General features: G+C 39.2%; 1 protein-coding gene across 1 annotated transcript; it reads right to left on the reverse strand.

Annotated features, from left to right (window-relative positions):
* Window positions 1-536: 536 nt before the first annotated feature.
* slc6a11b (solute carrier family 6 member 11b) lies at window positions 537-25,824 on the reverse strand. Its single transcript, XM_026240750.1, has 15 exons — window positions 25,593-25,824; window positions 24,693-24,928; window positions 23,860-23,994; window positions 23,559-23,699; window positions 23,365-23,446; window positions 22,318-22,450; window positions 19,304-19,438; window positions 11,419-11,522; window positions 10,581-10,705; window positions 6,640-6,752; window positions 4,848-4,985; window positions 3,951-4,053; window positions 3,361-3,461; window positions 3,106-3,276; window positions 537-1,886 (listed from the first exon to the last, which is right to left on the reverse strand). The coding sequence occupies exons 2-15, from the start codon at window positions 24,913-24,915 to the stop codon at window positions 1,737-1,739; spliced, it is 1,854 nt and encodes a 617-aa protein (XP_026096535.1). The 5' UTR covers window positions 24,916-24,928; window positions 25,593-25,824; the 3' UTR covers window positions 537-1,736.
* Window positions 25,825-25,873: the final 49 nt, after the last annotated feature.

The following is a 25,873-nucleotide window of genomic DNA, read 5'->3' on the forward strand; positions in this document are numbered from 1 at the left end:
TCATACTAGGCATGTTTTAAAACAAACAAACAAACAAAAAAAATTCTAATACACTTTCTTAAAATCTGTACACTTAAATTTCTACATAAGTCACAGTGTTTACTTTTAAAAGTAGATAAAATTACAAACAGACAGATACGTTCATTTTTAACTTTTATTTTTAAAAATGATTAAACACACAATTCATATGTTCTGTGAATTTTTGTGGAAACAGCACATATAACAATTCCATCATATACCTAGAACTTGATTGTTGAATGAGATATCAAAAGTCCTCAGAGAAAGTTCTTTTTTTTTGTTGTTCATCAAGAAATAGTACACACTAAAGAGATTTTAAAATGTACATGTATCTGAAAAGTTAACAAGCTATTAAAACAAACATGTTTACTTGCACAAACTGGCGATGTCACGATGGAACAGACCAGACCAAAGATTGCATGCATGTGCACAGGGCTCGCAGTGCATCCTGAGTATACAATGAACAAAAAGTGCTCTCAACTGTGATAGTACATTACAGATCCAGGCATGTTTGATCAAAGTACTTATGGCTGTTGAATTGCAGGGGTCATTAGAACACATTTGTACTGCTTCCTAATGACTTAATGGATATCAACGTGGGCTACAATCTCTTAAAATAGACAAAAAAGAACTACTACTTTGTCGCTTGTACTTTCTCTTTCAGAATGAGCTAGCATCTGATTAGTGACATTACATATTTTGCATGGTATCAATCTTTCTACATCAGTACAACAGTTGACCAAATGTCTTCTACATTGTAGTGGTCATAACACACACAACCCTCAGCTATAGTCTCTGTTTGTGTATGTGTTAAATAACAGTGCATCTGTACATGCCATTTTTGGAATCTGAATGTGAACACAGATTTATCACTGAATTTACCGAATTGAGTTTGAATTCATGTTATGGAGCTGCTTTGAACATAACTGTTTAAAATGTGCACTTTTGTGTTCCCCATCATTGATTTAATGTTGTCCTCACATACAAACCAAAAGCTTCATCTACACATCTTTCACCATCAGACTGCCCTTTAACATTGTAACACAAAAATCACACTATTAAGACCGAATCTTTATGAGTGCTAATGAGAAGTTCATGATGAGTGTGTTAGGATGACTCTCTGAACCACCAGCCTGAAATAATATAAAAAAATGATAAACTGTGTTTGGTCTGTCACCTTCAATTAAACTCAGTTTAATTGGTGTGAAATGACCAAGAATGCGAGCGACGTAAGACGCCGTGGCGAATGGGCTTGCTACGTAATGCTAACCCTGCGAATCAATGCTAGCTGAAGGACAGCAAATCACAGCGTATCTGACAACACTGAGCCTCATCTACAAACATACAGCCAACGTTTGGAGTGGTCATAAACATCTTCTATTCATTAGAATAGTACTCTACAGTAATCTGCACAGAGCCAAGAGCCAACGTGTAAAAACATTTCACAGCACACTGGCTTACCTCGACTTCATTCTACAAGTACAGAAATGACTAATGTGACAAAGAGTGAGGCAATACGACAACATTTATATCTAGATTTAGACACACTCTGATACAAAACAGTGTTTAATCATGATGTTAAATTGTGATGTGTTACCTGCTTGTGCAAAAAAGCAACACTACAAATGTGATAATAGATCTCTCTTTAAAAATAATGGCAAACATATTTGTTTCTTCACATTTCTGTCTATTGTGCCGGTGATGTCTGTGTCTTGGGTTTAGAAATGTGTCTCCTTCTCTGTGATGGTGGAGATCTTGCCATCCGCCCTCATTTTGGCATCAGAGTCATTGATAGCGCAGGGACCCCTGGAGCTGAGGCGTCCCCTCATTATCAGGTCAGAGCTGGGTGTGGTCAGCTTCTTGATCCTCTGCAATTACATTTGTATGATGATAAACAGTGTGAGTGTATTTGAAGAACGTTCCAAAGCACAAAGAGCTCAAGACAATCTGTGGTCCCACATGCAAAGATGCTGGACTCGTGCGCCAGCTGAGCAGCTGCCATTGCAACTGGAATTGCTTGTCCAGGTATCAGACCAACTTGATTATTCTATCCTTTTTTACACTGAGAAAAAGAGTAGTTTTTAGAGAATACATATACAATTGTTTATTTTTTGGATGAGTCACTTGGTCCTCTTTGTTTTAAGAATACGACAAACACTTCCCAATGGAGTAAGAAAAATAAACTTAAGGTATATTGCTCTGCAAACAAGTCTTATATATTTGCTTTTTTAAAGATGGTTAGATTGTTGGTGGAAATCAATGCAAAATTAGTGACTGAGACTCTGTGTAGTACACTAACCTCATCACATGCTTTCTGAAGCAGACACAATCAATAAGACATGGCACAATGGGGTCAGGGCCACGTCACTCCCGCTGCGCCACAACAACTTACATCCTTGCCATGTCATGGCACCTCAAGAAATATGATGTTTTTCCTCTCAAGTACATGCTGTAAAATGTTTCACTTTTTAGCTTCTATCTAAAATCTTTGGCAGCAGCATGAGAGGTTCAGTCGGGTGAATCAAGGACAGTGAAGGAGGTAAGAAATCATGACTCATGCCTTCAGTGATGTTTATCGGGTACAAAGAGCATTGCAGAAATCTGAATATATGCTAAAAGACCGAATGATTCGAAGAAGGCATGCTCATAACTGACAGTACAGCTAGATTGGAAGTTAATAATAATAATTTTTTGGAAAATTAAAGAAACATTATGTAAAAGAAAACACATTTATATTCATATTGTGCTCTACTTCTAGGTGGCTAATTTAACAGTGTAATTTATAATATTATTTTTGTCCAGACAGTCAGACATTCGTGTTTCCAGTGAAACTCAAGACGTTCTTTATATACTGATACTATAATTGGCAATGACAAAGCTATATTATAAAAAGAAAAGCAAAATAAATACATTGATAATTTTCAGTACCACTTTAGATTATGGAACACTATTCACTATTAACTCTTTAGTTAACGTGTGTCACATACTTTACACTAGTGGTCTGTGCTGTGCAGAAGAGACAACCCATATTATATAACATACACAGAATGTCTGTCCATGCTCACAAAAAAAGAAAATGGTCTTTACCTCACGGAAAGTTCCTTCCGTCTTCCAGATCTGAAATAAGATTCCCAGAGGGATGCAGACCATAGAGGACATGGCCATCATCCAGCCAATGGCATAACCCCAGTCTGGATATGTGTACACATTATTATACTTCAGAGGTTTGTACTTGATCAAGAAGAACAGAAAGATGCCCTGGAAAGACAATCATATGGCCAATAATGAACATTTATCACTCACAGCCTGTAAACATCTTACTGTTCATCCAAGTCTACTTACAGCACAGATGCCTGGTGTGAAGAACTTCCAGCACCATTTGATGAAGAAGACAGGCTTGTATCCAATCATGTCCTCAATGTTCGAATAAAACCTGTCGCTGCCTGAGGATAAACATTACACTTTACACTTAAAATGTCACAGTTTATGTATGTATACTCTACACAAAATAACACTTGTGTATAAAGAATACTGAAATTCACTGTATCTCTGCTACAAACATGTTTCAATGATTAACTGCATGCACTGTCTGGCTCTTGCCAACAGATGGCATTATGGGTACAGAAATGTGATGATACTGTGAACAGCCATTGACATGATTTATTCAGAGAGAAAAGCATCTACTGCCATAGCACAGTGTGTTACAAGACCTAATTCAATAGTAATTTCACGGGCTTATTATCACAGGCTTCAGGTGATTAAATATAAAGATATGTTCTTGATATATTTAAATATTACACATTTGGCTGTTAAAGGGTAAAACTGGATTAGAATGAGAGTGCTCAGCTGAGGATGTCGAGACTATAGATGTTTAGTATTAAAGATTTTAAGAGACGAACATTGTTACACACCAAAACCAAGTGATCTCTTACCATAGACCCAGCCAATGCAGATGGACTCAAAGATGGCCACAAACAACAGACACATGCCACTGGCTGCATACGAGTCAAAGAGCTGGAACACGTACATGCCACCCTAACAGAGCAGAGTCACGCACAGTCAGAGGAATACAGGACGAGCACACAAGACAACAGAGTACGTAGCTGTGGCATGACACATGAACAATATGAGGATGCTCACACACGCTCAATGCATTTTTTGGATCTAGGAGGGCACTACTAGCAAATGGAAAAAGGCAAAGCTTTAAGAGCATCCTCATCTCCCTCTCATCCTAGTAACAGACAATGTCTAACATTCCAGACCGGAGAGGCTTGGTTCCACAGTCGGATGGCTTTATTCATGAAACGCAGAGTGAAAGTGTTCACCTGACTGCACATTACTGGCGGAGAGCTTCCTCCTGTCTCAGCCTGAATGCAGGCCTATTTTTACCCTCACTCCAGCCATAAATGCAAAACAGGAAACCACAGTAACATGCCAGGTGCTGACAGCAATATGCCAAGACACCATCGTTACAGGGAAAAATCCACTACAAATCCTGCTTTTTTTACATGTCAAAAACTGTTTACCAGCAGGTTAACAATTAACTTAATTAATCCAAGCATGTCAGTAAAACAAACCAACTTGATCGTATAAACAGCAAATATGCTTGTCCTTGAAAAAATAAACAATTTTCATTGTCATATATTATGCTTTTTCTTTTTTTTTAATAAGATTAATTATTGTGTTGATATGTGCTTACAACAGATCCATCTGGAGAAGACTGGGATTGAAAACTGTGTTGTATTAAACACCAGCGCTGAGAAACATAAATCAAGGATGATATTAATGCCACTGGAAGGCACACTTTGTACACAACAATACAACTTTACCTCTGTCAGCATTATTAGACCCAGGAAGAACGAAGCCACAGACATTCCCAGGATGAGAAGCTCTCGCCGATAACCCACACGGAAGGTTTTGGGATACATGTCTATGATTGCAGTCACAAGACTCTCCACACACACAAACTACAAAGAAAGGAACGTGACACAGGGTTATTATTGTTACCTACAACTAAAACCATAAAAAATCTGAAATAGAAAAACAATAATTGAAAGAAAAGGAAAATGTATTAATGTACTCTATATATGAAAACTCATTTTCTCTCTCCAGAGGTTGAGCCAACTCCAAGGTAAGTAATGTTAGTGTAATCTGTTACCAACGAACATCATAAACCCGTGTTTTTATTTTTTTATTTTTTGGCAAGTAGCAGATAATGGGTGTCATGTCAAGTCATGAAATGTTTCTATATGACACAAACTGTAATTGACATGATCAAAATCCAATAGAACAGATCAGCACTATTAATTGTAATAACTTAATTTCCATGGTTATACAAACAACTAATAAATTATATAGAGAAATCCAAAAAGGAGCACCATATCAGCTGAGCTTTCTGAAACTCTGAATTAGTTAAACCAGTGCATCACAAAATGATTCACTGTTTCGAAGCGCTCCAAACAGAATGTGTGTTGCGCATCATTTGATTGACATCGGGACTTCGGAGCGCGTTCGCGGGGTGTTTTTTTTTTACATGAATTTAAAATAATTTGGCAGAGAGTCAACAACGGAGTGTCTTTAAAAGCTCTGTTTTGTGCAAAACTACTTCCTTTTGCCATTCATTCAAATCTTCAAATTTGACCATTTAACAGCTGAGCCCAAGCCTCTGTTACTAATTCCAAAACATCACTTTAGAATTAGTAACAAAGGAATGTTGAGCTGCGTCACTGAAAGAAAGTATTACTGCATTAAAAGTATGCATTTATAAGTCAGAGGGATGGACTGAGCGATCGTGATACTTGAATCTGATACAGCATTCATTGTTCAGCTCAATCTCATATTCACAATAAAACATTAGTTTGAGTGTCCGCTGAGGAGAGCGATAGGCTCTTTGTTGTACTATACTTTCAGGATCATTTCCAGTGACAGCGGTGCACAGTGCATTTGTTGGCTGTGTCTTACAAGATGTTGTTGAAAGTAAAAATAACTTTTTTGCAACTTGTTTCTGTCTCATCATAAAAAAAAATTGCTAGGTGATTAAGTCAAAAGTAAAAGGAAGATTTACCCAAAACAAAGATATCTCATGTTTACCAACTAAAGAAGCATCAGAGCCAGTGGCAACTTCCAGAAGAACTGGAATATTGAATTCTAAACAACTGCGTTCTCACCTAAAAACCTCTTAAAACTACATTCTATGATACAAATACATTATTATTTACAAAATTATAGTGGATTTGTGTTTCCGCCATGACGCTCGCTAAAAACCACATGCCGAGTATTACAAACGGTGAAATATTTAGTTCTGTTATAACTAGAATATCACACTGCTGGAAAAGATTTGAGGACCAGTGAGAACTGATGTATAGAGTATGGGTTGTAATACATGATGCAGAAAAATAACAAAAACTCATTTTATTACTGGAAATGTAATTCAAATTCAAATGAAAAAGCTGTAAAAATTAAATGAAAACATAACCCCAAAATGTTTTGTGTTTGCGTGTTTGTTTTTGACAGAAAAATGTGTGTACATGTGTGACACAACAGGCTGAGTAGATAATGGCATATTCTAGGTTGAATTATTCATTAGAATTTTTTTTTTTACAAAATGTGTGCATTTCTCACCTGACTGTCAAGCCCAAGGAAGATGAGCATCATGAAGAACAGGCAGGCCCACAATGGAGCCCAAGGCATCATGGTCACAGCTTTAGGATAAGCTATGAACGCTAGACCAGGACCTGAAAAACATTTCACAATACAATAACTAACCCCTAAGTATTTTAGGACTTTTAGAAAGACAGAAGACAAAGTTAATACTATCTAGGGGTAAAAACAGCATGAACTTCACGTTCTGCCAGGGCCGTAACCACCATAGTCATTAACAGGGACTAGTCCACCCAAATAATTAGAAATGGACAAATTGCCCCACGATATTTGAAATTCTTGCACTTATCTGCAGCACTACATTACGCAGCGCTCTGTTTTTTGTTATGATTGAATAAAAGTTTAAAAGTGACATTTTTAGCCTGGTTTGCCACAGCTCTAATCAATGTCAAAATAATGTCCAATCAAATAATAGTAGGTTGGGCTTACTGTTCACAGAAGCAGTGTGCAAATTCCATCCCAAAGCACTGAATGAGAGTGAAGTAAGAAGGAACTGGTGCATTATTTCATGCTCGACTACTAAAACAACCAACACTATCCAGGGACGCAAACTTACTGTGATTCAAACGTGATTCAACTAACTGAATGTGACGGGACATGTTTTTATTAATATATATATATATATATATATATATATATATATATATATATATATATATATATATATATATATATATATATATATAATATTATATATGAATGTATGCATGTCTATTGGTCCAGCACAATATTCAAGACTTTGTGTTCTGGAGTACGTTTTCTAAAAGCATCATTAACTAACTATGGCAAGTTTCACTGAACTCTATTTGTAATGATGGAACGCAAGTTCTACTAGGAAGACTTAATGCCACGTCACTAGGGGTGTAACGGTTCACAAAATTCACGGTTCGGTTCGATACGATACACTGATGTCACGGTTCGGTTCGGTTCGGTTCGATACGTTTTAGATACAGCAAAATGTAAAAACATCTCAACTTTTCAGAATGCCGCAAGCGCACCGCGGGTCATGTGACAAGAACCAACCAATCAGCTTCATCCTTTCCCGTAACAACGTTGAGAGCTCAGCCAAGATGAAGGATCAGCTGATCATAGTTGTATATGGATTGCAATTTTGAAATAAATTTAGTAGCAGAGCTACTGCAAGTGATTTTTAGAGCTGCAAATCCATTTATCCTTCGCTGAAATTTCCGCGTCTCATGGAGAGAGCACGTCATTGTTGCTTAGCAAAGACAGGCGCCTCATGAGCGCTTCTGCCCGAGTGCTTTGGAAAGGAGGAGAAAGACGCGCTTAGCGTTTTCCATGCGTTTTTAGGCACGATATGTGAACGGCCCCTAAGGCGCTCGCTCACTCAGCACGCGCTGAAGGCTCGTTGCAAAATGTCGAATGCATTTAACAGACCAGAAATATAAGATCCTAAAATAACCAACAGGTCTGGTGTTTGGGTTGGATTCCCTGTAAGCTATAGTGTCTAAATGCTGCAGGGATAGTTTGCTGCGTGCATGTTTCTCCTTTTTTTCGTCTTTTCCCAGATAGTACTGACGCATATATCCCAGATATTCCCGCTGGTGTTTTTTTTTTTTTTTTTTTTATTCCCGCTGGTGTACCCTGTCATGTTGCAGATGCGACATACCGTTGTTTTTTTATCCACCACTCTCTTGCCATCACCATTATAGCTTAAAGGGAATCCAAAGTGCACCCAAACACCAGACCTGTTGGTTATTGGAGGATCTTCTCATTTCTAGTCTGTTAAACGCATTGGCTATTTTGCAACAAGCCTTCAGCGCGTACTGAGTGAGCGAGCGCCTGCTGAGTAGCCTAACATAAACATATAAGATGGTGTTTTTTTCTTCTTCGGGAGTGTCAGGGGCGTTGCCTGTTACGTTGTTTGGGTTATTGGACCTTGTTGAACGCATATCATTATATTTCTCTCTCTCTCTTTTTTTTTTTTTTTCAAATATAATTAATTACTCCAACGAACCGTTCGGTATACATAATGCGTACCGCGTACCGAACCGAAAGCGTCGTACCGAACGGTTCAATACGAATACGCGTATCGTTACACCCCTACACGTCACATTACAATTAGATCTAGCCAATCGGCACTCAACACGAGGAATATAAAAGCCCTCTACTCACACTTCATTGTGTTTGCACATACTGCGGTGACGTTTCTTGCTCAAACTGTCACGTGACTTTCCCTAGGTTACTTTCATATAGTTAAGGTTGTCTCCTGCAAACAATGCCGAGTTTAACATTCCTCTGTAGCATGATGGCATAATGTGGCCTGTCATTAGATCGTTAATACAGTAATTTGTTTGTAAATATGTATGCATTAAAAAAAACAAAAACTTAATGCTGTATGTTTAAGGTAAATTTAAGCAAATACTGGTGGTGGTGTCACAGCTATTCATTACATACTTTTCCTCCGCCTTTCATGGTTTCCGCCATACTCTCTACGGTCTCTTGTAGGCCTATCAGGGCCTATCTCTCTGCGGCTGTTTCAGCTCTATTTAGTCACCTTTAGATGCTGCTGTCACCGCTTCTATACACTGGCCACTTCTGCTGTTAAACTTGGAGTTCAAACATCAGCTATCATCTACTGGGAAGACGGTCATCCTCTGTTGGGCTTGGGTCCTGTTGGGCCTAACTTTTAAGGCCAGATTACAGCTCTAATCTATATGCAATTACTGGTGGTGATACAATACCTATTCATATTACTCCCAACAACCTCTATGGTTTACTGCGGTTTAACTTGGCCTTTCTTTCTGTGGTCTGTCTTTCATGGCCTTCCCCTCTGTTACCCATCTCATGGCTTTTCCCAGCGTGGTCTATTTACATGGCCTTCCTCTCTGTGCCTTCTGAGGCATTTCATTCTTCTACCTTTTGGCTTTTTCACTATGGGTCATCTTGTAAGAAGTACTTCGTCTGGTGGGTATTTAATTTTCTTCTTTCTTCTGGGGCATGCTCTGCCCTTCCTTCGTCTTCAGCAGGAATAGCTGGAATCTACAACGTCTGATTAAAGCTACATATGGAGTCTACTCCAAAATAATTTTGTTTTTTGTATTGGTTTTGTAAATTAATACTTTTGTGTTTTATCCTCACCTCCCGAGTCTTTCTGGTAGAACATGCATCTATAGTTACTTTTGGGAAACACACCCCTGGTTTGGTTCTAGGAGACCATGCATTAGTTTAGCAAATTCACTAGTCTCAGTGATGTTCCTGGTGAAAAAGTCTAACCACTCCATGTGCCTTGGCTCTGGTTTTACTGTACAGAGTCACCTGTCCAAAAGGAGCAAGCCAAGAGCAGAGATCAGTCTGCCATAACACTAAAGCAATAGACTAGAATATCATCTTAGAACTACTGTTCATCAGATTATACTGGCTGCAGAAAAAGTGGAGTGGAGCTCTAGTAAAAGCTCTTTAAATAATGTTTATGGATCACTATTTGAAAGCATAGTGACTGAACTTTTGTTTTCTTATATTGTTTTTTACATTGTACAAGAACAGGTTTGAGGACCAGTGCTCTAAACAACTGAATTCTCATCTTTATTATTAAGATAAAGTCAGATAATTTCTAAAACCTTTCAAAGTGTATTTCAGTCACTTTTACAGTCATCCTTGCTCTACTGCAGTAAATAAGTAATGCTGAATTGTTGAATAAGTCATACAGTAAAAAGCTTTTCTGAGAAGTGCTTTAAATTGCATGAGTCCAAACACACCGCACTCGGAGATCTCACTGTAGGATACTGTATCTCAAATAAAAAAAATGCTCACTCTCACACGCACAAATGACGTTTCTATAAAAGTTAGTAATAAAAATTACTATTGATTAACCCAGTTTGCAAATATATAAACTGTTCCCAAAGAAAGGTTTCAACAAATATAGCAAAATTCACACTAACCTGATTCTGCCACTGCCTCTATTGGCACATTCTGTTCATATGCCATGAAGCCCAAGACAGAGAAGATGGCAAATCCTGCCACAAAACTTGTGCCACTGTTCAGACAACACAGCATGATGCAGTCCCTGTAAAAACAACAGACAGCACTTCACATCCACTGCACCAATAGATGTCATATTGATATAATAGATGCAAGATGTCGTATATGACATAAATTATTGAATTATTTGTTATAAAACACATCTCTGGGAAGATAGAATGTCCACCATCTGGTAAGTCAGTCTTCCGTCATTTGCACCATGAAAAAAAAACAAAAACACTGGAAACCAAAAAAGACAAAGGATGGAAACAAAACGACTTCCAAGAAAAGAAGAAGAAAAAAAATGATTCACTGAAAAACACTGGCAAGGGAAACCACCAGAAAACCATTGAAGGAGTTGGTGGCAGAGACTGGAGAGACAGGTGTCTATGGTCTGATGAGAGCAAAATCAACGAAGTCCTGATCTCTGTCCAAATTATAGATGGACAAGTAACAGTTTGTCCACTCACCATCTCCGTATGACCTGACTGGGTTTGAGTAGTTTTACAGAGAGTGGAGAATCAAAGCTGAGAGATGCAAAGGTGCAAACCATGCTGCCAGATGTGCTTCTGCTGAATACACACTTGAAAAGGAACAATGCTTATAGTAGTAGCTATATATATTTATTTTAAATTGAAATGAAAAAAAACAAAAACATTTTGACTAAAATAGTTATATGTTGTACAAAATAAACACAGTAAAAGTTGCGGGGGGTTGTATAGCCACTGTAAACGTGTTATCACTTCACTAGACTCTCACCTGTAGCAGTTGTTGTTGTAGCTGTTGTAGCTGCCGAGAGCCGTAAGACAGCCCAGACATATTGCATATGAGAAGAAGATCTGAGTGCCTGCATCCACCCACACCTGCAACAATCACTAATTAATAACCCAACCATAACTGCTGTTATTCATTATACTGGTGCTGCCATGTGATAAAAGACACATGCTCTAGTTGTCACTTATTCTGAGTGAGAAGATGTGTTCAAATATTAATTGTAAGTTCATTAATCATCAATTCTCAGTTCTTTCTGAGACTTACGACCCATAATTTTACTTTTTGTACTTCTAATTTTAACCCTAACTGGAGTACACATGTAATTACAGTATATGTAATTTTAAAGTTCCATGATCTTCTTTCTTTATTGAAAGACAAAATAAAAAATACTCTTGAAGAGAAAAATGAAATTCTTACTTGCATTTGTCAATATAATGGAAGTGAAACACTACAGAATCAGGAGTCATTACATTAAAAACATATGTTAGGACAATCAAGACATGTTAAAAACAGGTGCACACAAGAAAACTTGTCTGGAGTTTTACATTATCAACATGTTCATTCTTGTAGAGGAAATCACACTGCAGAACTTTGTGGCAAATCTCCTGACACTACTAGAATTTAATCTGATGAAAAATGTTATTGCAGCGGTCATTAATCGGCTGTTGGTGAACATGTACAGATGAACAGATGGCCAAATCGTGCTCAAATTGTCCAGCATGTGCATGGCTTAACATGCTGTGGATCCTTCGCGTGTTGCAGAAACAGCACCGAGCTGCCAAGGCATGGACTCTACAAGACCCCTGATGGTGTCATGTGATCTCTTTGGGTTCAACTTTGACTTCAGGCATTGCATGTCGATCCAGTTGATGTTTCCATTGGCTCTGTCTTACATTTATCTTCTGCAGGCTCCTCCTTCTCTGGTTTCTCCTCAGACATCAGCAGCAGATTCTTCAAGTCATGTAGACTGTTAGGTGGAGCTGCTGTGGATCAAACTGGTCCATCACATTCCATACATGAACAATCAGATTGAGATCTAGGAAACTTAAAGCCCAAGAAATCCTGCCAAAAGAGGCAACTTCAACCAGGGAACACCGGTATCATGAAGGATGTACATGGTCTCAAAAAATGTTTAGAACAATGTTTTCACAAAAGAGTTTCCCTTTCGAGGGAACTTCGAACTGCATCCTCTAAGGGTCGCTCTGGGGAACGCCTCGTCATGACTCATGTCTGAAGCATACATTAAAAAACACCAGCAACATGTTGGCCGGCACCAGCCCGTGACGTCACTAAAGGTGCGACTATAGTATACACAGGAGCCGGGAGAACACGTCATCCTCTTCTTCATCTTCATTGACTGTTTTGTTTGAAGCCTGCATTCCGTGGTAAGAACGATATTTTCTTCCCAATCTTCCTGCCTTGTGTATGATGAGCTGTTGGAGGTTATAGATCGCATGCTTACTGTGGAAGCAGGCCAAGAACATAATGTTGCGTTCAATCAGAGTTATCTCTCTGACCATGAACCTCCAGCTCAGGTGAGCCTGTGCTTTCTTCCTGATCTACATTCAGAGATCTAGAGGGAATGGAAGAGGAGTTTTTTCTTACTCATCCTTTGTCAGCATACAAGTTATGCCATCATCTAAGGGATGTGTGAAAGCAGCTATGAGAGGATGCCCCCTGTGGTCTCTCATCTCTCTATGGGTGAGACATTCTCTCTTCAAACACCTTCCTTGCCATCATGTTTAAATGGCAGGACATTCGCAGCAGCAGCAGGTCAAGCTCAATGGATTCAGAAACTGGGTGCTCGACTTGCACTGTTTACCACACTCGTCGATGTTGTATCCAGCGGTATGATAGCCCTGGATCCGGCTTAATGCTTCCTGGTTCATTAAGGCAGATCATTGCCTTTTGCGGGAGCCTTTTTTATCATCAGGCACCCGGCACGGCACTGCAAATTTTACCATTTGACTCAATACTTCTGGGCATCTGTGAAGCAGATGCTTGGGAAGCTCTTAAATCCATGATATTATGGTAAGTGTACATGCAAAGCTTTGTGCACTTTCTGAAATCCACATGGGGGTAAGTTTGCACATGTAGCACTTTGCGCACTTTCTAAAAATCCACATAAGTGGTAAGTGTGCACACTAGTCTTTGCTGAGTCTTTGAGTTAATTAGACCATGGTATCTTGGGCTCCATTCAACCAGAGTGTCTCTATGACACACTTTTAAAGCACTGCTTCCCTCACCATTGAGGGTTATTGTGAGGATGGTGCTTCTTTTTAAGCGCTTGAGTTATCTTCTCTTCTTTTGGCTATCTTGCAGTATGCTTTCCCTTCGGATTCTAACAATCATGCTGTAGGTCGAGCCCCCTCTCTCGATGACAGCTGGGTTTATGCTCCCTCAGCTAGTCAACCTACTGCTAGCCGTTCCAGCATTGGAACATGCTGTAGGTTGAGCCCCCTCTCTTGTTGAGAATGGGTGTGTTGCTCCCTCAGCTAAGTAAATTATTGCTAGCTGTTCCAGCAATGGCCCTCTCATTTGAGAGCTGGGTGTTTGCCCCTCCATTCAGCGAGATATTTACTGCTAGACATTATAAACATTATACCATAGATCAAGTTGATGACTTTTGAGCATATTGGTTTTGGGATGCACCATTCCATCTAATAGCTGCTCAGTCAGAGTGCACCGAGAGCCCCTTATAACGGTCTCCAAAAATCCAGTAAGTATGCACATGAAGTCTTTGCACACTTTCTAAAATCCACACTGTGGTAAGTTTGCATGCTAGTACTCCGCATTCTTTTTAGTGCGACCGCGTTGCTTCCATTATGATGCGCGCTTATCACGCGCCTACATTGGAAATAATGAACTTGAGCACGCAAAAGATGTGATGTGTGAACGGACCCTTTAAAGACAGCGTGCCGCGAGACAACAGTCAAAAACCACCGAGCTACCCCGAATCAGCTCCAGATCTCTGGAAACCATAGCAGAACCCTGACTACATTTTATGGTTTGTGATGCTAAAGAACATTTCATGACGTCTCAGACAACTGTAAATTTATGGCTACTGTGGTTTAATTATAAACGCTATCATTAACTCATATTTACCATAGTAAAATAATTTTCTTTGCCTCTTTATTATTTTATACTGTAAAAACTTCAACCACATTGGTTGAAAATGAATAAAGGTTGAAATATTATATAAGAAGTTGTACTTGTATTTTTTTTTTAAGTTATCCAAAGGATTCATTAGCTAATTAAAAAAAAGAACATTAGGTTAATTATTTATTGTAATAAAAATAATCGTTAGATTAGTCAACTAATCAAAAAAATAATCGTTAGATTAGTCGACAGAAAAAAATAGTCGTTAGTTGCCGCTCTAGTTCTTTCCTAAAATCCTATATGGTGAGGGCTCTACGCAGTTGCTTCATGCCCTTTCTTGAGCTGGTAAAAGCCTGTGGTTACATAAGTAACCTGAAATGTTTTATGCTTACTTGAGGTGGTTTTTGTCTTGCACAAAAAAGGGTTCATATGAATAATGGGAGATGAAAATGCATTTGCTGAATAAATTCCTCCATATCCATTATAAATACATGTGACTTGGGATGGCATAACCTGACTAACCAGTGAACCTGTCTTAGTGCACAGCATCTCAAACATTGTGAGATCGAAGAATATTTTCAGATGTTTTCCTACAGTACTTGTTTATATTTGTTTCTGGCCTAGAGTGCTGTTTGTGTTGCCCCTTTTCTTTCTTTATTCTAAGTAACTGGGCTAGAATTTTTTTGTTCTTGCATCATGTAAGCCAACTTTCCATTTCACCAGCTGTTTTTCCAATAACATCTGCTGTGGTCAGACAAGGTTTATATTGATGAAAGATAACTGAATCAGTCGATCCCCTGAGGTCTACTTTAATGGTAAATGGTAAATGGACTGCATTTATATAGCGCTTTCAACAGACCACATGGCCATCCAAAGCGCTTTACAAGTTGCCTCACATTCACCCATTCACACACTCATTCATACACCGACGGCGGTGTCAGCCATGCAAGGCACCATCCAGCTCATCGGGAGCAGCTGGGGTTAGGTGTCTTGGTCAAGGACACCTCAACACTTGGTCAGGTGGAGCTGGGGATCGAACCACCAACCTTTCGGTTTGTAGACAACCTACATGAACCACTGAGCCACTGCCGCCCCTGTTCCTGTGGCTCAGTGGAAGAGCATTGTGTTAGCAGTGCAAAAGGTCATGGGTTCAATTCCCAGGGAACACACATACTGATTAAAAAAATTACAGCATGAATCCACTGTAAGTCGCTTTGGATAAAAGCATCTGATAAATGTAATTGTTCTAGTGGCCATCTTTTATTGTTATCGTCATTTTGAAATGGTGTTTACTCGCAAATGTTTTATGTGAGTGCGACATTCTAATTTTGCACACAAGTTAAATTTACTATGGATGGAAACCCAGCTGTTAATTTTTGAGAACAACCACTTTCTTGGGCAACTGATTCTGATGAAAGATTCTCTCAACTGCAACTGGCTAAAATGAACTCGAAGAGCTTGAACACTCTGAATAGAGTCATTCTGCTCCATAGAGGCTATGTGTAAAAACGTGGTCATAGGGGATCCATGTGAATCGCTGGAAATGAAGCCAGCACCTCTTTAAAATGCTCTCACATAACCATTGAGCCACTAATCTCCTTTACTTTAAAAACAATTGACAACTCACAGTATTTGCTTCCTCCACAGGGTAACCAGGGTAACCCCTCTGACCTCACAAACACAGAGCAACTTCCCTCAAAGAACATCCATTCTATGGGTACGGTCATTTATGTTTCATTCTGTTTAACATTCGGCCGGTGCGAATGCTCTGGTTTGGCTTTACTCGGACATTGCGCTACATTCTTTAAAAGCTGCTTATTGATGTTGTGGCTAATTTGGATGTTTGTTTTGTCTTGTTTTAGCCAGGAAGTGCATCCTAAAGAAACATTTTGATTGCAAACTCGTCTCTGGTCGTAATGTGTGTTTATGATTTTGGAGCAAATTCATCTCACACTTAGAATCAAGCCAAATCACTCCGAAATGGACATGCTATGTGCAGTCTTACATACTGTTGGGTTTACGAAGTTCATGCAATATTAGTAAAATTCAATGTTGGTTTTTTTTTTTTTTTAAGTTTCAGTGGTTTTTTTAAACAATTTTGGTACAGTGGTCAGTTGTAATTTGATGTCAAATATAAAATATGAGATTTTAAACTTCATAATACACAATTGTAAATAATTGTAGAATGTTAGCAAAAAATCTTTTAATATAAAAAAGGAAGAAGAGTATGTCTTAAAATGATGCTATATGTTTCTGATGACTACATTTCATGTAGTCCTCCACATTACCACAGAAAACACTAAAAGTCGATTTTGTCCAAATCGGACATACTTTTATATTTTTCCGTTCTACAAAAATGCAGTTTTAAACAGCAAGTGGAAACTCTCTGGCACAGAAAACTGAATTGCGTGGTGAGATTTTAAAGGAAGACTGAAGAAAACAACGGAGCATAGAGAAAGTGAACAGACCTCTTATTGTGTGGCATGAAAGCTAATTAAACACTGGTGTCGGAGGAGCCCCCATCTCCAAACAGAACCCTTTATCACCCTTTCTCTTTCTCACGTTTCCTTTATGTCGCTCACTCTCACAGGCTATCAATGTTACTTCACATACATTCCTTCAGTTCTGCTTTCTGTTCACTGGGATGATGGAACTGTGGATCATGACACAATGATTTCCACGTCTAAGTTTTTTGTGTGGACATCCTGTAATCCCTGTTCCGTGCTTCCTGGACAACTTGTCACTGTTTTCTTTTAGCAAGACTTGTCGTACATCAATTCAATTAGATTTGGAAAACAAACTTTTTGATGTAATTCTTAATCCCTTTTAGATGGATAACAGTTGTTTAGTTTTAAGTAATTATTTATTTTTATATTTTCCATGATAACAAGTTTGTGACCTTTAAAAGGTTTAAGTTGCAGATGTTGTGGTTATCTTTGATTTCTTTGTAACGTTGGTATATGTAAAACATATTCTAAAGTTTTAATTTATTTGTTTATTAGCTCTAATGCAAAATGAAATGCAGTTTGAGAAATGAAGCTTGGTTATACATGCCTGTCACCTTATAAACCAGGATAAATTATTAGTGTTGTCTGGGACAATGATTAATGTTTATGATTAATTTGCTCGGAAAGTCAGGGACTTAAAGAAAATGCTGATTTTATGAAATTGTTAATGTGTGTTCATTGCATAATAAGAATCACAAGAATCTTTCTTGTCATTCTTAATGATTCTTCAGTGTGCATGTCTTAGTTATGTTGAGTTAATATAATCGCAGTGCAGGGTTCACACTTTTAAATAGTAATGATTTTTGTTGCCTATCAATGTTTTTAAAGTTTATCAGATGGGAAAAATGATCTGATAGTGTCGTGATAACAACTCTATTTGTTTCTCTGTTATGTAACTAGGATTTGCACAAGCTCCAGTCTGGATCCAGAACACCTGAGAAGAGATGATGCTGACCCTCAGAGGACCCCAGATGATGCTAACCCTTAAACAACATATAGAACTAACTGACTTCTAATCAGATGAATGACTTTTTTCACATTTTTTAATGTGGCGTGTGGATTAACTGTACTCGCTTCAGTTCAAGTGGCGTGTGAGTCAATCATCTATCCGATTACAGCAATGACACATTTTCATCATAAGTTAGGCTATACTGTTTTTTCATGCCTTTCAAATGTCCTTCACTTTTATATCTAGCTATGAACTTGAAATAAACAGAAAAACCTTTATAATAACACCTGTATTTCATAATAAAACGGACATAATTTGAAAGCTGAGCCGCTCGGACACAACAATGTTCAAATAAATTCCAGTGGGCTGGCAACTTCTCCTGGTGCTCTCAGTCCAGGCCATTTGAATGCGCAATATAGTACATCTCAAAATATTATAACTAATTTCTATGATTTAAATTCTTGAAACATTTAGACTTTATTCTCGTAATATTTAGACTTCATTCTCAGAATATTTTGGATAAAAGTAAATTGGCCATAGTGAGTGAGTGCATATGAATGAGTGAGTGAGTGTGTCCCAGTGGTTGCACGAGGTAGTGCACTCTCAGAGCTGGGTTACGTCTGGAAGGGTATCCAGCATAAAACGTGCCAAATCGTTTGTGTGTATCACTCCACTGTAGCAACCCCTGATTAAAAAAGGGAGTAAACTGATGGAAGACAGAGAGAGATTATTTTAATATTTCAACTTTATTCTCATAGAATTCCGACTTTATTCTCGTAATATTTTGACTTTATTCTTGTAATTTCTACTTTATTCTCAAAATATGACTTTAATATGGCAATCTTAGATTGTTATTTTTTAACGTGCCACTAAAATGGCATCATAGTTCTGGGAATGTGTAAGTTTAATGAGCGAGTATGGAATTCTGTGAAAAGTGCATATTACTTTATGTCAGAAAGCAATTTTATCTTAGCTTAGCATAGGTCATTGTATCTAATACACCATAAGCATCTCACTCAAAAATGTCCAAAGAGTTTCGATATTTTTCTTATTTAAAACTATGACTAAAAGTGTTAACCCTAGACCCGGAGATTAGCCGAATGGATTAGAAAACGGTAAAACTCAACTGTTTAACTCTAGCAAAATAGTGGAGTTAACCTTTAATACAACAGTAGTATATTTAGGACAGCAAATTCCACTCAATTAACTGTCGGGAGAACCAAAGTCACAAAAAATACTGAACTTACATATGATTTAGTGTAGCTATAGAGGAACAGTTGGGTATTAAATCCTTAAGAAGGACAATTGTTCATACCTGAGGGTCTGACAGACGGGAGATGTCAGGATACAGGTAGAACTTAATTCCATTAGCAGCTCCTGGCAGCGTTATTCCACGAATAAGAAGGATCAACAGCATGAAATAAGGAAAGGTTGCAGTGACATACACAACCTGCAGAGAGAAAAACAAGGCTTAGTTTCCATGGGCATGAATAAAGCTCAAAGTAGTTGAAGCGACATGTTCATATTCTACTGCATATTAACATTTAGATCAAATCTGGATCTATCCAAACCAATTTGTGCAAGAAATCACTGTACATTTACAACAAGAAAAAAGAAAGAAAGAAAGAAAGTAAAAGGAACAGTTAATCTAAAAATCTAAATCAAGCTCTGGTTAAAATGACAGAAACTACTTTTATTTCATCACAACTTACACCGTGGCATGCATATAATTGCTACACAAAATAATAACAATATAGCTAGATCTAAATTTGGAGGATAGTTTGTATCATTCTTATATATCACCAGCTCTGAAACTTTCTCTGTGGTAAAGCACTAAGGCACTAGAGATAACAGTAACAGTAACCATGTGTATTGTGCATCCCCGAACCATTGCTTTAAAAGTAAGTTAATAGGATAAACTGTCCACGACCTGAAGACCAAACTAATATTTTTTTCTCCCTCCATTGTGATGGGCTATGGTGTGTAAATCAGCTGTCTAGCTGTGCAACTAGTATACCTTACAGAGAAAGGGCTGGAGCAAATGAATGAGTGAGCGAAATGAAGCAGCGCACTTAACATGAAGGGGTTATGAAGTGCTCTGAGGGTCTGCCAGAGGGGGCAGGTACTCTCCCAAAGCCTTAATTGGGGGGCCGATTGAAAGAGATAATCTCAGGGGGAGGAAGGGATGCAGGTCCAAACCAGAGGTTTTGATGGAGAAAACACTCAAGTGTGCAAAACAGCACATCAAAAAGACAAAAATAGAATAGCCAGGCTACCATCATCTTGTGAATTGTCAACATAATGTTCACAGTCTTGAATTATAAGCAAGTCTCAACCAAACCAGAGTAAGAGTTTTGTCTCCCTAGACACATAAAGGCTTGAATCCTCAAGCGCAATCACGCCGACAGTGTTAGAACATCACAGCATGATTCTTCTCTGCTAGAGATTCAAGTTCCAGGTCCAAAGATACTTTTGCAAAAGCCATTCATGGTTCACAGAAATGAGTTCAACATTTTCAAGCTCTTTCAGTCCCTTGAACAAAACCACCCTTGGGGTCGGCACTAGGTTCTTGTTTTTCTGGCACTCGGTCAAGTCTATGCAAGGACAAGATAGGGTTTGGACACAAAAGCTTCAACACTGTTTCCCTCCAGAAGAAGCCCAACTGGGTTGTGTTGGCAGTGTGGGAAAATGTGGGGAAATTGCCGACAGTTTCAATCTAACCTAGGTAATTTACTGTACTAAATGACAACAAACACTTTTTCACATCGGTTAACAAACGTGTCACCACTTGGAAGTGATTTTCTTTTTTCATTCTCTCTCTCGTTTGCGCCAGAATGCTTCAAACTGCGATGCAAGATCACAGCACATCTTTGTCAATGTTGCTTAACCACCTAATCCAATGGAGTGAAAAAAAACAGACATGTTAAGTGGAGATCTGTAAGAGTGAGCGCTTTGACAAAGGAGATCCTTTAATCCAAACGCACCTCGCAGTATGAGCAAGGCAAAGCTCATCCAGCTCGCTAATTCACACCCTTTTCAATTAGTCTCATAAACTGATTACATATCCATATCCAAAAAAGCATGGCCACTGCAATAAGTGAATCCCCCGCTAGGCTTTTAAAGGCATGTGTGTGGTTTTTCTCAATGAAAGGGGCAATGTTTAAACTCGCTGTGAGACTTTGACACATGCTGACTTTGTCCCAACTCTCCCTGGTCAAACATTTAAGCTCCACATTCACAGGTCAACCCCATGCCATAAATCTACCACTGACTTATGGGAGAATCGCAAACAGCCACAAAAGACCTGCGGTGAACAGCTTAGCAAATGTTCTGAATGGTGCAATCTGTATAGCGGTCAAAGGAAAGGAAGAAAGCCGTTTGCAATCCACCAAACATAATTCCTCACAGAAAGGAAGAGGCGAGAGGAGGAACTCTGCATGCTCCTCATGAACGCTCCACTTTCCCCTTGTGAATACAGAAATCAATCTTGGACAGGCTGCTAAAGCCTTGCCATGAAGGAGCATTCTTTCCCCTCGCTTCACGAGCAAACAAAAGACACTTCAAGAGATACAGGCCTTGCTGCCGAGCTTTTCTCCTGGACCTGTACAATGTGAACCCATTTATTTTTCTCCACACATCCCTCTTCCTTTCTTTGCACTTTCTTTCTGTCTCATTGAGTCCATTAGACTTTCTTAAAGGCTGCTGGAAGAATAGAATCCAGAGGAAGGCTAGTGACTGAGTTGCAGAGATTGGCAAAGGCGCACAGGCCCTCATAATGCAATGGATTGTGGGTACAAGGGGAAGGTAGAGGAAGGCCAGAGCTGCATTTTGTGCTCCAGACACAGGAATAATGCAAACTCTTTGTTTTCCAAAGGCACTTTTTCACAGGAGGTTGGTTTGAGTTTACCAATATACCATTTGGTTATTGTAAGGATACACCTATGTTTCCATTCGCTTTCTGGAAAGATGCCGAATTCTGTTCAATGGCCTTTCTGAGGCCTGTCTGTCTGATATGCTAGTCCATAGTTTTTACAGCTGACATTCACTCTACTTATATCTAAAGTCTCCAAGTGCCATCCACATTGTAGCTGCACAATTCAGCATACTGTATGAGCGCTGCACATGTCAGAGTTGTGTGGATGACTTCATTTACAAGAATGGAATGCACGAATCACTCCCTCCATTGATTTCGTTCTGAACATTAGGGCACTAAGTTACCCCATTCATGCAAGTCTCTCATTGAGACATCTCCAACTCGGCTTCTCACTCTTTGGTTAACATATACACACATTCAGCTCCATTTCCGTCACTGGACCTTTTGTTTTTTACCTTTCCAGTTGATTTGGGACCTTTCCAAATGCAGAAATAACATATGACCCAGGCTATAGCAAGACAGATAGCCAGTTCCCAGCGAAGGCTGCCAACTTCTTCAATTCCAGATGATATGCTGAGAACACGGCGTCTAGAAGGGAAAACATTCTGAAATGAATAACCTTCCAATACATGAACAAAAGTCAAGTGGGCAATATCGTTCTGCAAGTTTAGCTCTAAATTTGAGTACATTATGTGAACCCCATGACACTTTCTGATGCACGCAGTGTACAATGGCTATGTAACAATGAAACGGTTATGTTGATTTCCATAAAAATAACAAGCACTTCTGACTTCCAGGAGAGTCAGCTCCACATGGCCAACTATTCATCAAACTTTAAGTTGGTCTGAAGTTTGGTTTAACATTGACTGGTTGTGACGCATTAAATTGTGAGATTGTAAGGAAAAGCCACAATTCTCTTTCTTGCAATGCCATTTATCATCTTTGACATGTTCTTGGGTGATATCCACAGCCTAAACCATGCCCCCTTTGAGCAAACCTTCACCATTCAACCTCAGAACTGACATCTTCTGTGCCTCTGAGTACTAGAGGCCCGCATGCTCAGTGTGCGAGGCTGAGGCCAGCAACATGCAAGAACTGTCTGACCGCTAGGACTTGACTTGCTTCCTTTGTATCTGGCCTTGAATATGAAACTGTGTGGGAAAAACAAGCCAGCTGTGGCCAAATTTGTGTCCATACCATTCCTAGCTGTGCAAGTGCACTTTTGATGCTTGTTGACAACAGCAATGCAAAAAGAATGACAAATTATCAATGAAAAAGGTTATGAATTTCCATGTATAATAATTGCTGTGCACGCAAACTGTGCCAAAAGTTGCCTGGAAAGCTAGTGTGCTACTGTGCATATTAAGTTTTGTTGTTGTGAATTGCTGGGTGAATTCATAGCCTGATCTCTTTAGGACTTGGCCTAAACAGCTGCCAAATACTGATGTTCCTAGGAATTTGTGCAATATGTAACGCTAATAAACAGTCAGAATCACACTCACTCCCAAAACTCCATGACTGGTGATGTGGCATATGGATTGGTGAAGTTGGCAATGCTTTCATTGTTAAAATCCACACAGTTCTCTGGAAAGTTAGAACAGTTCTGTTAAATCAATTTTGTCTATTTTTCATGCATGCATTAAATTGTTTGACTTAGTTCTATGTAATGCTTTCTTTAATCCTCAAATGAACCAACCCGTGTTCCAGTAGTGACCACACGATGCCCAGGGTAGCTCTGTTGTAAAGCAATTGAACAGGTAGAAAATGGCCCAAGCTAATATAACCACATAATAAACATTCAGGTGGGCTTCGATGACTTGGGTCGCATAGCCAATACCTATAAGAGAACACATAACCAATACTTAAAGACATGAAACTATGCAGTTTTGCACCCCATTTGCATTCACTACTGATGTATGTTCAGTTCAACAAGCAGGAATTTAATCATGAGAAGATAAAAAAAGGTTTTAAAATTACCCAAGTGACCTAAGCCTTACCTTCAAAGAGCGGGCAGACTTTTCGCCAACATGTGATGCCTCCTTCACTAGTGAACTGACCTAGCGCTGTTTCCAGGAAGAAGACTGGGATACCACAGCAGATGAAGAAGATGACATAAGGCACAAAGAAAGCACCTAAAAAGATATAGAAAGTTATAACTCTCAAACTAACTTATTGAATTCATGCATAGCTGATTAACAGCCAACTAGCCTATCCCAGTTTACCAAAAGAAATAGATGTGTGACCAGTACTTGTTAAAGTTTTTTTTGTTTGTTTGTTTGTTTGTTTTTTACTATGAAATTGTCAAATAAAAATATGACAATAAATATTTGAGACGTTCCATTAGTTGTTGGATGTTTCCCAGATAGTGTGGTTTTATTAGTGCTAACGTCTCTCTATAAATTATCTTGTACTGCTCCTGCACTGTTGGAAGTTGCCTTTTCCTACTTTATTAATATATCACAAGGCAGCCATATATATGCCATATATATAATGGCTGTGCTCCTTCTGTATTTTGTAATCTATAGTGTCATAACTGTTTATTCAGAAAAAAGAAAAAAAAAATCCCATCAACAACCAAAAGTTACCATACTATCATCATGTTTTTGCCGCGTGTACTTATAGTAAATTTAACACCAGAGAAGTTGAACCAAAGTGTTGTCCAGCAAAACCTAGAAGCAAGTCTAAAAGTATGGGTGGAAAAACTAAATATCTGGGGCACAAATAGGATGCTTGTTCACATCTGTCAGGGAGGGGGGAAACAGCTCCATCAGACTTTGACAGGAGTAGGTGAAGTGTGTCATGGAACCAGAATGAATGAATAATCTCTCACCTCCGCCGTTCTTGTAACACAGATATGGGAACCTCCAAACGTTGCCAAGGCCGATAATCTCTCCAGCCACTGACAGCATAAACTCAATCTTATTATTCCACTGTCCTCTCTCGTTCACCACCTTCTTATCATTGCTGCGCGCTGCGCTCGAGCTCGCCGCTTCGGGGTCCATCGAATCGTCCGCTTTTCCATTTATTATGGGAATCGTCTTTTCGGCTGTCATGACGTCCTACAGCCTGAAACATATGGATTACACCTGTAGCTGAAGCACGTGTCAGCACTGGAAGTGGTGCTTTTTTTATTGCAAATGTCGTGCATAGATGCGTTAGGGCCCGTTCGCACGTATCTGCGCAGGATACGACTAGATGGAGCGCCATATGGAACAGAACACGGGGCACAAAATGCGATTCCACACATGTCGTATCATCGTCAAAGACAGTGTTCTCTTCTGTCATCGCGCATTTACTCGGTTCGAGACGCCGTGTCAAATTAAAATAAGTTAAAGTTCGAAAGCTCGTCTGGAGACCCACGCGTCCTGAACCATTCTGCTGCGCTACATCTCGAATGGGTGCAACAACGCGTTCCGTGTGAACTTATTCTAAATGACTCGTCAAATGTTGGCTAATTGAAATGCAATTGTAATTAAAGCGTTCCGGTTTGTCGCGTCACGTCTCCATTATAGTACACGCGTTCCAGTGTCACGCGTAACGTTCTGTGTGTTTGGGCTATTGAACGCGGAGCGTTGCTGGTTTGAATAAGAATAAAGCTATTCAGCAGCAGAATAGTATCACCAAAAGTAATTGTGCGAATTCAGATAAACAACGTGTGTTGATTGCATCGTCTCATCCCTCACCCCTGAGCACCCACCCCGCTCTAGTGACTGAGCCGAGCCTCACTTACCGGTATATGGGTGCAGTGAACCTCCTCAGATCACCCAGTAACCACCTGCTTTAGGGGATGCTTCAGACTGAACCCGTTTGATTAAAAAAAAAAAAAAAAAAGACAAAAAGAAGAAAAGTGCAAATCCCTGATGGATGTCACAGTGTTGTGACTGTGGCAGTGAGCAGCTCACTTCTGCTGTGATCAGAGCTCAGATCTGATCTCCACCGCCTCTCACTGGACAAGAGCCATGTGTCCACCAGCAGTTCCTCTAGAGCTCACACCTCCTCACAACACCACAC

Source organism: Carassius auratus, linkage group LG36F, assembly GCF_003368295.1.
Source record: "Carassius auratus strain Wakin linkage group LG36F, ASM336829v1, whole genome shotgun sequence".
NCBI classification, from domain to species: domain Eukaryota; kingdom Metazoa; phylum Chordata; class Actinopteri; order Cypriniformes; family Cyprinidae; genus Carassius; species Carassius auratus.